The sequence below is a fragment of the Emys orbicularis genome, chromosome 2, assembly GCF_028017835.1.
Source record: "Emys orbicularis isolate rEmyOrb1 chromosome 2, rEmyOrb1.hap1, whole genome shotgun sequence".
In the NCBI taxonomy this organism is placed as follows: domain Eukaryota; kingdom Metazoa; phylum Chordata; order Testudines; family Emydidae; genus Emys; species Emys orbicularis.
In genome coordinates, this window is record NC_088684.1 from 52,253,309 (window position 1) to 52,268,201 (window position 14,893).

The 14,893-nt window shown below is 45.3% G+C and overlaps 1 protein-coding gene across 1 annotated transcript; it reads right to left on the reverse strand.

Annotated features, from left to right (window-relative positions):
* Positions 1 to 634: 634 nt before the first annotated feature.
* LOC135874296 (fatty acid-binding protein 5-like) lies at positions 635 to 8,372 on the reverse strand. The gene is made up of 4 exons (XM_065399086.1): positions 8,297 to 8,372; positions 2,921 to 3,093; positions 1,387 to 1,488; positions 635 to 685 (listed from the first exon to the last, which is right to left on the reverse strand). The coding sequence occupies exons 1-4, from the start codon at positions 8,370 to 8,372 to the stop codon at positions 635 to 637; spliced, it is 402 nt and encodes a 133-aa protein (XP_065255158.1).
* Between the last annotated feature and the right edge of the window lie 6,521 nt (positions 8,373 to 14,893).

The window sequence follows — 14,893 nt, forward strand, 5'->3', positions numbered from 1 at the left end:
TGAGGCTTTTAACTTTTTAGCTGACTATTTGGGCTAGGGGGGTGTTGATTCTCACCAGAAAGCAACCAACTAAAAATGTGCTCAGCCGTTTAAACACAATGGATGAAGTTTTCCTCTCAGTTTGTACCAGTTCAACTCTACTACTTTTGCAACAGGCACTATCTTAAAGCGGTTAGAAAGATTCTGCACCATAACAATGATTGTTCCATTTGATACAATTTTATTACCTTTATCATCAATGAAATATGAATAGCTGAACCAAAATGCAGTTTGCTGTTAACTATACCTTAACTGTTCCAGTGAGATGATATCCCCATCATTTGTGATTTAATACTGATTTTAGGCTCCCCTGCATAACTAATGAGCTTTTATAAATCTTCACTTGAAAAAGAAAACCTTTAAAATTCCACTATATTGACAACAGCTCCACTTCATATGTCTGAGAATTTTATTTAACAGCCACAACCGTTCAGAATAGTTACATCATCGCTTTGAAATATGATTGCACACAGCTGTGCAGTCCATTGAAATACTGCAAAACAGGGAAAAGGAAAAACCTGGAGAGTAGAGGAGCTTTGTTCGCTAAACTGAGCTGGTTTGTAGCAAGCTCCAACCCAGTATGGAGACAATGTCCTCATGCTTTCTGGTAGACTCTCTTACACTCGCAACCATTCATGTCACATTCCTGGAAAAAAAAATTAATTCAGTAGTGTATAGGCCAGTGGTTCTCAACCAGGGGTCCAAGGCCCTCTGCGGGGGGCCACAAGCAGGGGGGAGGGATAGCTCAGTGGTTTGAGCATTGGCCTGCTAAACCCAGGGTTGTGAGTTCAGTCCTTGAGGGGGCTACCTAAGGAACTGGGGCAGGCAAAATCAGTACTTGGTCCTGCTAGTGAAGTCAGGCGGACTCAATGACCTTTCAGGGTCCCTTCCAGTTCTATGAGATAGGTATATCTCCATATATTATTTTTCAGGGGGTCCACCAAAATAAACCAGAGAGCAGGACCAGCAGACTCACTGGGGCCCAGGGCAGAAAGCAGAATCCCAAGCCCCGTTGTCCAGGGCTGAAGCCAAAGCCCGAGCTATTTAGCTTCACAGGGTTCCCTGTGGCGTAAGGCCCTGGGCTATTGTTCTGCTTGCTACCCCCTAATGCCTTTTAATCTACTGAAAAACAGTTGTTGTGGCACAGGTGGGCCATGGAATTTTTATAGTAGATTGGGGGGCCTCAGAAAGAAAAAGGTTGAGAACCCCTGATATAGGCTAAATTACTGCAGAATACAGGGATGCAGATGGCAGTTTATAATAGATTGAGTCTCTTTTAAAGTTAGATTCCTGCTATCGTCTACAGTCTTGCAGTAGTCAATGATCAGAAAGTAGGAATGCACTCACCACCACCAGTTTCCCATCCTCTATCTTCCGTGTTATTGTGGACTCCTTGCCATCCCACTGCTGGAGCTGAGTCAATGTGTTACCATCTAAGGTGACAAGAGTCTGCAAAGAAAAGCAGGACTTAAATATTTTACTCGGTCTCTTTGAGTGGAGGTGATACACTCCCACACTATACTCCAAGGCCCTACTGAAGTCAATGGGAGTTTTGCCATTGACTTCAGTAGGGCCAGGATTTCACTCTACATTTCTCATGACTCCTGTTCTTCTTCCATTACTTTGCTACTTGTTCAGTCACTGCTTTGGCACATTTATACATGAAACATGACTTTGACAGCATGCACAATTTAAGTGAACAAGACCTGCTTAGTGTGCTAAGTTCATCTCCTCATACATGTGCTTTGGCTTTTTGTATCGTCTACATCTGAATCTTGCATTTGGCAGATGTGTTGCCAGTGCACAGGTGAGGAGTGGGAGGGTCTTGGCAAGTGGCCAGCATTCACACAAGGAGATAATTGGCCTGAGAGAATCCTATGGAGAGGGAATAATCTTTCTTCACCCTCCGCCACCTCCTCCCAGGGATCAGTGGCGGATTAATAATTTTGCCGCCCCTAGGCCGGGAAATAATTACCACCCTGGCCCCACCCCGACTCCACCCTTTTCCCACCCCCATTCCAACCCCCTCCCCAAAATCCCCACCCCAACTCCGCCCCCTCCCTTCCCTATTGGATCCCTTCCCCAAATCCCCGCCCCCGGCCCCGCCTCTTCCCCAGTGTGCGGCGTTCCCCCTCCACCCCCCTCCCTCCCTGCCCCGCGAAACAGCTGTTTCGCGGCGCAAGCGCTGGGAGGGGAGAGAAACAGGACGCGGCGGAGCGCTTGCAGAGGAGGCGGAGGTGAGCTGGAGCAGGGGGGCGGGGCGCGGAGGGGAGCTTCCGCCCCTATAAATTTGTCGGCCTAGGCAATAATACGGCGCTGCCAGGGATAGTCCCTTTAATCAGTCAAGTTGGAAGCTACTTGAACTCTTGTAAAGACGGGGAATATGGAGTCTGAGTTACATTTAATTTACTCCCTATATAGGTTATTCCACTTGTTACGCAAGTGTGTGAGATTGTGTCATCAGATTAGTTGTAGGACCATATCCTGCTCCTGTTAAAAATCAAAAGGCTTTTTTGACATTAACTTCAATGAAAGTGAAATTTGGCCTTTGGTATTTTTAACCTGGGTCTGGAGGGCTGCCAGTTTTATCACCCCAAGGTGCGTCACAGGGGCCATGCAAACTGAAAATAATTAACCAAACACACCAGGCTTTATCTGGTTTCAGTATTTTACCATTTGTAGACTGGTTAGTCCATAAAAACTGATGGATTTCAATGGGGCTTGTGATGACAGGGGTACCCCACCCACCAACAGAGCAGGGTACTTACTCAACATGAGAGAGAGTGGGGGAGACTGGGTCCCTAAATAGCATTTATATCTGTAAGCCAGCCACTCCAGTGGACTGGGTGTATTCAGTGAAAAAAACACCTCTTGTACTAACCTGAACTTTCCTGCCGTCTAATGTATTTTCCTCACATTTCTCACCCAGCTTGAAGCTGAGCTGTGAAGATTTAAAGGTGCTTTCTGTTTTTATGGTGATCGTATCTCCATCCTTGATGATGTAAACATCTGGTTTGGCCATGCTCCCCATTTTCCTCAGGGCCACACCCACACCTACAGAGCAAAAGCAACAGCATATCAGAGGAGACAGTTAAACACTAAGCCCACATAGAGAGAGGATCCCTTTTAATTATACAGGGCGAGGGAGGAGAAATTCATTTTGCAGACTCATTCATCCTGAATGCTCCTGAGATCTAAATCAAATCTATTTCTCCCCCTATAGGACCTGCAGGTCGCCTGAAAAGCAGTATCTCCGTTCACACAAACTGACGTGTAAGGTGGAAAAGGGGAAATAAGAACTGTAAAGTAGTGTTACAAGAAGATTGTGTCCAAGTTTAAGCGAACTGTGTTTTAAGAGTTTTCCAATTGACTTTTCAAACTGTAAAATTAATCCACTTTTATATTTATATACAATTTATTAAATGTATATTCATTATATAGATGTATTTCTTCTAACTTACTTACGGAACACCCATCTGTCACTCTAGACATGTGTGTAAAATGTCAAAAGTATAAAAAAACCAAACTAGAAGACTTCCCTCTGCAGAAAAAAGCTTAAGGGAAAAATTGGAGCTTTGGAGCATGACTTGAATTCAACAAAGTAGGACTTTAGCACACTACAAAAGGAAGCACTTGAGGTCCCTTCATCAAAAAGCACCTTGCCTCCAGCCCCCTCTTGATTAATCCAGTGACTCATTAGCTTGAGTGCTTCACCCAACTCAACAGGTTTCAGGCTTTGGGGTTACTCAGGACTTTCACAATGCAGGGCTTTATACAGCAGCTATTAATCAGCCATTTAAATTGCATCCAACAATAAACTGGAAGCCAATGAAGAGCTCCAGGGTGACATTCTTTCCGCAAGAAGTATCACTAAGTAAGTCAGAAGCTGCATTCTGTAGTAGCTGTAGTTTGAATAGTCTTAAAGTGCCCTCACATACAGCACAGTGCAGCATTCCAAAATGAAGCTGATAAGGGCATACATTACTGTGGTGAGAGCTGCATCCAAAACAGAAGGGCCTGGATCCACAAAGGCATTACAATGCTCAGTATTGTGACAACTAGAAAAATCACAGGAACATGCTACAATCCACAAAGCCTGAGTTAGGCACTTAGGCTCCCAATACAATGCATGGGGAGAGACAGGTGCCTTCAAATGCAATCCACAAAAGCCAGCATGCTAGGCAGGGAGCCACCTAAGCTAGCCATTGGGAGATGCTCAAGAGAGGGTTGTGTACTAAGCCCCTCCCCTCTCATCAAGATAGGTGCCTAAGTCCAGGCTGCAGGGAGGTACCTATCTTTGCTTAGCAATAGTGATCCATGAACAGAAAGCCGATGCCTGGAGTCAGGTGGCTCCAGCACCTAAACTGTTTCTTGCAGGAATGAGTTACGTGCCTGCCTTGCTGTGCACAAAAGAGCTGGAGGAGGAGAAGCCCACTTAATAGCTTTAGCTCAGTAGTTAGAGTACTTGCCTGGGAAGTGGGATATACAGGTTAAATTCCCCACTCTGCCAGAAGGGCAGGGGGAAGAAAGGATTTGAATAGGGGCTGCCCACTCTCCTGGTGAAGCTGTTCCACTGTGGCTAAATAATGAAAGAGTGATTGGAGCAAGGGAACTGGCCTGGGGTATCCCACATGGGTACTCTAACCACTGTACTACAGAATCATTCTGTCTCTGGCCCAATGACTATATAAGTATTTATACTCAGTGAAACTGTTATTTGGGGGGGGGGAGGGGCAGGGGAGGAAGCAGCACAGAGAGAGAGAGAAAGAGAGACTCTGTAGCATAGGCGCCGACTTCTACTGGCGCCGGTGGGTGCTTGAACCCCCTCTGCCCCCGGCCCTGCCCTGACTCCATCCCTGCCCTGCTCCCTCCCGCCCCCATTCCAATCCCTTCCCCAAAGTCCCCACCCCAACTCCACCCCCTTCCTGCCCCTATTCCAACTCCTTCCCCAAATCCCCACCCCAGCCCCGCCTCCTCCTCTGAGTGCGCCACGTTCCCGCTCCCCCCACCCTTCCCCCCCTGGAGCTTGCTACAGCTGTGTGGCGGCGGCAAGCACTTGGAGGTAGGTGGTGGAGCGGGGATGCGGCGTGCTCAGGGGAGGAGGCAGAGGTGGAGGAGGAGATGAGGTGGGGCGGGGCGGGGAGCTTGACTAATTTTTCCCCGTGGGTGCTCCAGCCCCAGAGCACCCACGGAGTCGGCGCCTATGCTCTGTAGTCCAGAAAAACTAGTAGTCCAAAACAAGTCCAGTGGTTAGGGCCCCCAATCAGGAAGGCAGAAGAGCCAAGCAATCTTGAGACCCAATCATGACACAGGTGGAAGTGGAAGTATCATTGAAGAACCAACTCTTTGTAATGTTTAAGATTGTAGGTGGGGTCTGAAAATGTGAATCTGTGGCTTGTGGACAGACATGCTCTGAAGGTAATATTTAGAACTGATCATCTGGACAGGAACTGTAGAAGGAGCTCTTTGTTAAGTGCTAACAATTCCTTGCAGACTATATTTAGAGCCATTCACTCTTTCAAAACTATACTCCTAGCAAAATCTGCATTTAATCTTGCAAACTATTTAGATTTAAAATCTAAATTCATGTGGAGCCTAAATATGCCCTACACTATCCTAAATATTCTTTTAAAAAGTGTTGATAAACACATTAAGGGTGGTGATAAAAAATAAGTCAGAATTCAGGCTACCACTTCTTTTCACACTTGTTTTCTGGGGGCAGATGGGGGGAGGAGACAGATGGACATGAGCTAAGGACCTAGTGTGTTCACTTTAACTTTTTAATTTCCCAAGTATGTGGTTGACTTGTACCTCAAACTAACAATTTATTATATTTTGTACTTCACATAGACTGTCTTTGCAAGGTCTGAATTTTAAGATCTGGATTTAGATTTTTTTTTTTAAACAAACATTGCCTGTGCTCACTCTTGTTTAATGTTATAAGCTGCATAGCAGGAAGTTGTATTGCTTTGCTATGAATGTTTACAATATCATAAGTTGCACTGTCTTGTTATGAGGCAATTTATTAACAATTAAACAGTTTATCATTTTTTTAAAAGTTCTTTGTGAGTTCTTTAAGACTTAGGGTAGGATTTTCAAAAGTGCCTAAGGGAGTTTTTTGAAAAATTGACCGTAAATTTTAATTTTGCTGTCTCTGGCTTGCAGTACAGTCTTCTGTCAGTACGGCAAGTGGCTTGGCAAGGAGCAGTCACACCACATTGTGCTGCAGTAAGGCCATTAAACTGTTGTAGCCAAATGTACATCCCCCCCCCCCCCAGGCTATCTCCCAGTCCCCCTGCTCCAATGATTCTTTCATTATTTATCCACAGGGGAACAGCTTCAGTGGGGGCGCCCCACATCAGAATATCCCATAGTTCATCTTGAAAACATGACCCTAAAATATTCAAAACCCATAAGGGAAATTAAAAGGACTCCAACAGTTTTTTAATCCAATCTCAGAATTGGAGGAGGGGGCTCCCTTGTGATTTTTGAACAGTTGAGATTGGCAATTCAGGAAGAAAATACTTGGGATAGAAAGTGAACTGATGGTGCTACCACTGAAACTGTTAAGGAATACAGATACATTTTACATCTAGCAATAGAAAGAGTCTCTTCAATGATATTTTGTATCCCAGTAGCAGCTGCATTGATATGACACCTTCTGATAATCTACTATCAGACAAATTCATGTGAGAGTATTACAGCGCAAATTTAATAGAAAATAGGAAGAGGCTGATAATTGTGTGTTCTAGTTGGGGATTTCCCACTCCATTCTCTTCTCTTGCTATCATTTACCCACCTGTTCTTAACACTAAAGACTGTCATTTAACTGAAAGCATGTGTGCACATACATAAGTTTCCAATCTGTTATTGAAATGTTAATATAAGGAACTGTGATTCTAGTCAGTTTCAGGCCAGTGTGCTCTGATTTTGCAGATTTAATGCACAACACAAAAACTCATCTCAAACCAGATAATATGCAAGCTACTTTGTTTATACCAATAAGAAATTCAAGGTGTATATACCACTGAGTCCCAATCTGCTCTCACTTCCACTGATAAAAATCTGGAGGAATTTCAGTTATTTCAGTGGAACTGAGAGCAAATTATGGCCCAGGGGTTCAGACATTCAGCAAACCACGAGGTTACAAATGCCTCACAGCAGATGCTTTGTTCAGGCAATGAACGCACAGATGTATTGGCGCTACCCATCTCAGGTGCAGTATAATAAAGACTAACATGCATACGTTCATTTTCTCCATATTGGATAGATTTTGTTTTCTGTTCTTCTCCCCTTTCCCTAACCCCAGAGCAGGACCAAAACCATTCCAAGAGGTCCCCTCTCCATGAGAGTGTGCTCTGCCCAGCATCAGCTTAGCCAGCAGGGGAGAGAGGCTCTTGCTATTCACAAAAATAACAACAGGAGTACTTGTGGCACCTTAGAGACTAACAAATTTATTAGAGCATAAGCTTTCGTGGGCTACAACCCACTTCTTCGGATGCATATACTCTATATGCATCCGAAGAAGTGGGTTGTAGCCCACGAAAGCTTATGCTCTAATAAATTTGTTAGTCTCTAAGGTGCCACAAGTACTCCTGTTATTTTTGCGGATACAGACTAACACGGCTGCTACTCTGAATCTTGCTATTCAAGCCATTGCTCCAGGTCGCACGGTTGCTTTTATGTTGACGCCCTGGGAATTGTCTCCTTTCACTTTAGTTAGCAACCTATTCCCAGGCGGCTCCTAGCATCAGGCACCGAGACGCCCCCGCAGACCTTGGACAGAGCATCTGAGGAGCTGAAGAAACCAGGCACAAAGCTTTGGATCCCAGATGAACTAACATAGTGGAGCTAACTCCGGTGGGCCAAGGAAGGGGCACCTTAAATCTTAGGTCCTTGCCCTCTCCCCCCCGCCCCCACACACATCCATCCAGGACCATACAGACAATACAAATAAATTACACACACGTATACGAGAGAGAGAGCGTTTTTCTTCCAGCGGGCAGCCAGCAACAATGGGATTTAGGGAGATAGTCACAGAAATCAGAGTCCACCAAACCTCATTTCTTCCCCCAAACCTAACAGCCAGGGAGCTCCTGAATGAAAAGTCCTCGCTGCCCAGAGTGCGGGGGACATTCCTTTATTTTCTATCCAGGAGCAGAAGTACAGAGCCCCAGCACCCACCTTCCCCTCCCTCAGACGGTGAGCGCTGATTTTTATCCCACACGGTCTCTCTGCCCCGCCAAGGCTTCCTTACCTAATTCCTTCATGTACTCCTCAAAGCCTTCGCTGGAGATGAGGCTCCACTTGCCTACAAAATCGTCTATGCTCATCGTGCCGGCTCGCTAGGAGGTGTCCCGCAGGAGGTGGAGGCTGGAGGACGATGTAGGAGGCAGACGGGGGCCAGAGGCGTCTTTATCCAGATGCCCCTGAACATGTGCTGCGGGAGAGAACCAATGGGGACCGACAACGTCAGGGGTTCCTACTCCCGGCCCTCGCCCCCTTCGCTCATCAGCCCCCGGGAGAACAGAGCGGGGTGAGGTTCACACCGCCACTCCCGCCAGGAGAGTGCCTGCCCGGGGGCGCCAGGCGAGGTGTCGCCTCGTCAGCGCCTGCAAGCAGAGACCTGCTGCTGCTGCTGTGTGCAGCGTCGGCATAGCGCGGGGAGACGAGGTTGCATTTCTGCCGCCTTGCCAAAGGCAAGTGCTCTGGTTACTGGAGCCCGAAGGAAAAGTGCACGTGCTCCGCGTTTTCCAGCGCAGCTCCCCACTCCCAGAACATCTGCAGCCCTAACAGCGTCACACCGGGGGAAAGGTAACGCTACAGCCGTCTGGAATGGATCCTGCCAATTTGTGTTACCAAGCCCCAAAGTGTCCCACGATCACTATAGTGAACAAGTGCAGCACACACACGCGTCCAGACCCTGGTGCCTACTGCAGCACCAGTGCAGCAAAAACCCTGATCCAGCCCCTGCATCCTGCTGGATCCAGCCAAATCTTGGCCGTAAGACTCTAAATTGTAGTGACTAACTAAACAAAGTCTAGCTGCTCTTACTGTACCTGGACCATCGTGCATTCTGGCAAATGAATGCCACAAAAACGCAGAATCTAGCGCATGGATCCTACTAGAGCCACTCAATTTTGAACATAAGGACATAAGAACGGCTGTACTGGGTCAGATCAAAGGTCCATCAAGCCCAGTACCCTGTCTTCTGACAGTGGCCAATGGCAGGCGCCCCAAAGGGAATGAACAGACAGGTTATCATCAAGTGATCCATGCCCTGTCACCCAATCCCAGCTTCTGGCAAACAGAGGCAAGGGACACCATTCCTGCCCATCCTGGCTAATAGCCATTGATGGACCTATCTTCCATGTATCTATCTAGCTCCATTTTGAACCCTGTTATAGTCTTGGCCTTCACAACACCCTCTGGCAAAGAGTTCCAGAGGTTGACAGTGCGTTGCATGAAAAAATACTTTCTTGTGTTTGTTTTAAACCTGCTACCTATTAATTTTGGCTCTCACATTCCAATGCCTGAAAAAAGAACAAGTGTAGCTGCTCTTACTGCATCAGAAAATCCAGCACAAACTGATGCAAAACCTGGATTTTGCACCTGGATCCATGGAGCTTTGCAATTTCTGGTTCCAACCACCAAACTGTATGATTTCTTATTAATCATGTTTTTTATGGTAGTGCCTGAAGATCAGCCAAGAATGGGTTGTGTGAGGCACTGTACAGATACAGAATAGTAGACAGTCCCTGCCCCGAAGAGCTTACAATCTACATCTAAATAGAAAACAAGGATCGCCATTCCCACTACACTGGAAAAATTGAACCCCGCATGCATCCCAGCCTAATAACACTGGAAAAATGCATTTCTGATACCTGGACCTTGCCAATGTTTAATGGCAATGCTCCCAAATTCTACTAAATAGACAAAACATAGCAGCTATTAGCTGCTGCAAAGTGGCACAGAAGCACCACAAAAACATGTATCTGGCATCTCGACCCTGCTGAATCGAGCTAGTTTTTTGTTCCCAAAATTCTACCAGCTAAGTAGAGGAGTGCAACCGTTCCAGTTCCACTAAAAACTACAGATCCCAATGCATCCCTACTCAAAGGCACCCCAAAGATACATATGCAAGTTCTGGAGTGGCTGGATCCTACCACTTTTTTGGCCCCAAGCTATCAAAACAGACAACACATGGTGTCACTCCTACTTGACCAGAAAAATCCATGCTCCAGCAAACCTCAAGATGCACCAGGGTCTGGGGTGTTTGGGTGCAGTAGAAGCAGCTACGCTTGTTTTCTATTAATACCATGGAATTTAAAGTTGAGAATCAAAAATTGAATGAATACAGCAAGATCCCTTTGCTGGTTCTGGGTTTTTGCACCAAGATACGTCAGGGTTCTGAATTGTTCTGGTGCAGTTGGAGCAACTGGTCTTGTTCTCTCTTTAGGCATTAGATTTTGCAGCAAAGCTAATCCATGAAGCTAGCTGGAAAATTTTGAAATTCCAAATTATTTATTGAAAAAAAAGACATATTTTTCGCCAAAAAATCATCCCATTTTTTGACCAGCTCTCGCAATCAACCAGGTTTTTTTTTAAGAAAGATTCTGTACAAATCCAGTTGTTCAATCCCATAAACCAAACAAGCAGTGCAATATTCCCTTCCTGGTGGAACTGGGTTGTCAATTACTGCTCTATATGTCCTTAATCTTCAGTAACCCTATTTTTTAAAATATGTGAATAATGTATACTCATAAAAAAGCAAGTCACATTGTTTTCTTGTCATTAAATAGCTAACTTTAGACAAATGCTTCAGCTTCCTTCCTCTTTGAACTTTCTTGCTTGCACAAGTGGGTCTGAGTGGGTTTTAAATTAGCCTATTTGCCATCTATTTCATGTCACGGCAGCTACTGTGCTGTCGGTCTAGTAGTCTTGATTTCAAAAAGGATAAATTAAAAACCATCTGATTACAGATCAAACAGAACATCTGTTAGTCACAATCTTTAATATATTGGGAAGCACTGAGTCTTCTGTCTTGTGACTGAGCACAAGTCTGCAGCATACGCCTCCCTGGAAGCAGAAATTCTGCCTTTACTCTACCATTGCAAAATATTAATTTCTGATCCAGGACTTCTGAAGTCCTGTCTGCAGAGGGTTTACATGCACATAGACTTCTGGTTCACCCTCTTGGCAATACAACAGGGGAATGGAAAACACTCTATTTCCATCTAGTGGTGAGACAATATTCCTTTACCTGAAATCTAGGTATCCAGCTAGAGATCTAGTTACCCATGTATCTACAGTGATGACAACGCTTGTGATTTTAGCATAAGTCTTATGATATTTGGTGTTTTTCTTAAAGTGCCAGCTCCAGGAGTCATGGGAATATGGGAGAATCTTAGCTTTCATTTTAAAAAAGTGTCTACCCCACTAGTTTGCAAAGAAAGCTTGAAAATCTAACCCAACTGTACCCTAAGGCACTACGGGTAAATACAAATTGTCCCCATTTTTAAAATAAATCAAATGCATTTTAAGATAATCCTGTGATTTTTCAGGGGAAATGCAGTCTAATGATTTTTAAATGCTTGGGATTGTCAATGTTGAGTTGTATCTATATCTCCAATAGTCAGACTTAAAAAAAACTTCCCTGACATGGGAAATACTGCTGGAACTGGTGATATCTCACACAAGAGAAGAAACTTAGTAAGTGTGACCAATGTAGACGTATCTTTCTGCACACACGTACATTGCGCTACAACATATTATTTATGTTTGATTACTGTAGTAAGATGAGGCCCGGAGACATAAGCCCTTGGTATCAGAGGCCCGGCATGAGGCCTGAGGCCTGAACTGAAGTAATGGTCAAGACATTGCTAACATAAAGCAAAGTTAGGCTGTGAGCCAGAGGCAGGCCCTGCTCACTGAAGTTGTCAAGAGGAAGGCTGCTAAAAGCACGTATACACATGTAAGCACTAATAAGATGAACGTATGCCAGGACGGCACCAGAACAGCCTGGTACAAACACATCCCACACAGATAACAAGGAACAGGCAGACCCAACCTAAAGACAGTATAAAAGGACAATATGATGGATAGACAATATGAAAGGACAATACGGGGGATAGACAGTATGATGAATAGACTTGTTTGTTCGAACCAACCTGTACCAGGAGAAAGACAACACCCTAATGCATAGAGGGGCTGTACCTCAGTGCGTTCAATGATGCATAACCTGTTTGTACCTGTGTATAAGAATGCATCCCTGAGTGAACGTCTTTGTCTGGCCTAGGGGGCAGTGGCAAATCCCGCCCCTGACTGAGCCGGTCCATTGTCAGGGAGCACATATGTACTAGCGGAACTGTAGACATCTGATCCGGGGAGCTAGAGACTGTGTTTCGTTTGACAATAAACCTGGCCGGGTGCCTTCATACCTTATTAGAGTCTGTGGTCATTGGGCGGTACGCTCGAGATCTGCTGTGCCAGCGATCTGCGCAGAGCTGGGACAGCACACAGAGGGAACACACGCACACAGCTGACTGTTATCATCATTGAACAGAGCAGAGCACCACACTGGTAGCGTCTGACGACAATTACTTTACATAGTGTTGATATTGGCCAAACATATCAAATGTGGGTGAATGAATTTAGGCACCTAAATCCATATTTAGGCACCAAAATAAAAGTGGCTGCATTTTCAGAAATGCAGAGCTCTCATTGGCTCCCATTCAAATTTCTCTTCAGATTTCTCTCTATAAATCCCTATTCAAGTCTGAGTTCAGGTGGGCATCAAGTTCAGACTACCTTAGAAAGAGCCCCTTTCTACTGGCCAGCTTCCTCTCCACTCCAGCCACATCCAAAGGGAAGGAAAAGCTGTACATTTACATTGGAGCATAATGAGGCCAATCCATGTGCCAAGTATTACAGTTCCTATCTGGATAGGATGAGCACTTTGAGAGTGTGACAGACCTGAAATTCTGGATGTGTCACTAGTCGATCATTATTGTCCAAGAGGAACAGAATAGAATCAAATTCTGTGCAAAGAAAATACATAGCCAAAGTTAGAGACACCATTTTGACAGCTTGGGTACAGCCACAGAGGGATAGTACAGAAGCATGTTGACCCCAAATAGGCAGATCCTGCTTGAGTTGTGTAAGGGTGGGGAGTAATTTTGTTGTTTATCACTGACTGCAAGGGCAGAAGGGGGGGAAAGGATGCAAAGAGCCCTTCCCTCTACACCACACACCTGCAGACAGATCGTGGCCTTTGACTGCAATGAGAGCTGGGAATTGGGGCCAGCTAGCATTACAGGCAGATGAGGTTTGTTCTAATGTGACCATAGTCTCACCTCCTGCATTCCAGCCAAGGGAGGAATTAATGTCTTTCAAAATTACAATAGATGCTGCTTGGGCAGGGCACCTCCTCCCCATCCACAACATATTGCTGGCTTGTGCAAGGCATAATTCTGTCCCAGACGTTCTCTCATTAAAATGCCCATCTACTTAATCTGGGAGGAACCCGTATAAAGTTGCAATCTGATAGTGTTATGTGTGGGCTGTATTGGGTAATTCCCCTAATTAATTATATGTCTAGAGAAATGGCCAAACTCTCTGTACACCAGACTCCTTGTAGGTGTGAGGTGGGTCAGCACCTACTGGAGCCTTGCAAAATTGTCCAAAAATATTAACAGCACAAACAAAATCTACTCACCTGCCCTTTAGCAGTGAAAAAGCTAATAGCATTCTACTAGGTCAGGGGTAGGCAACCTATGGCGCGCGTGCCAAAGGCGGCACATGAGCTGATTTTCAGTGGCACTCACACTGCCCGGGTCCTGGCCACTGGTCGGGAGGCTCTGCATTTTAATTTAATTTTAAATGAAGTTTCTTAAACATTTTAAAAACCTTATTTACTTTACATACAACAATAGTTTAGTTATATATTATAGACTTATAAAAAGAGACCTTCTAAAAACGTTAAAATGTAAAACGAAACCTTAAATTAGAGTGAATAAATGAAAACTCAGCACACCACTTCTGAAAGGTTGCCGACCCCTGTACTAGGCCATCAAAAAAAGTTACTCACCTTTCCTGTTTCGTGAGTAAGAAGAATTTTGCAAGGCTGACTGTTTCTATTTCCTTATTGTGTTTGGGTGGTACTCTGTTGCCAGCTGTGTAGTCACTGGGCTAACAAGATGAAACATGAGACCCTGGTTACACAGCTGATGTGGGGTACGCCTTACTCAGTTCAAAAGGTACTATGATACTACATCGAGAATTGTGAAGCTATGTGTGACCCTTGACATTTGCATGTCAATACTCTTGCTATACTTTAGTTTACAGATATTTCAGTAGTGTCTGAGCTCTGGGAAGTGGGTTTTATATATATGTAGGGTCCTACCAAATTCACAGCTGTGAAAAATGCAACACGGACCGTGAAATCTGGTCTCCCCTGTGAAATCTGCTTGTGTACTTTTACCCTATACTCTACAGATTTCACGGGGGAGACCAGCATTTTTCTCAAACTAGGGGTCCCAACCCAAAAGGGGGTTGCAAGGTTATTGAAGGATGGCCATGGTATTGCCACCCTTACTTCTGCGCTGCCTTCAGAGCAGGTGCCCAGCAGCAGTGCAGTGCAGAAGTAAGGTGGCAATACCATACCATGCCATCCTTACTTCTGCACTGCTGCTGGCAATGGCGCTGCCTTCAGAGCTGGGCTCCTGGCCAGCAGCCACTGCTCTCCAGCTGCCCAGCTCTGAGGCAGCGCCACCACCAGCAGCAGTACAGAAGTATGGGTCGCAATACCACAACCTCTCCCACAACCCTCTTTTGGGTCAGGACCCCTACAGTT

What these genes read in the sequence shown, in the direction of transcription:
- LOC135874296 (XM_065399086.1), bottom strand. Translation starts at nt 8,372, where the DNA reads ATGAGCATAGACGATTTTGTAGGCAAGTGGAGCCTCATCTCCAGCGAA. An exon ending in GGAGTACATGAAGGAATTAG is followed by an intron (nt 3,094 to 8,296) that starts GTAAGGAAGCCT and finishes TTTGCTCTGTAG; the next exon opens with GTGTGGGTGTGGCCCTGAGG. An exon ending in AGGATGGGAAACTGGTGGTG is followed by an intron (nt 686 to 1,386) that starts GTGAGTGCATTC and finishes TTTTTTTTCCAG; the next exon opens with GAATGTGACATGAATGGTTG.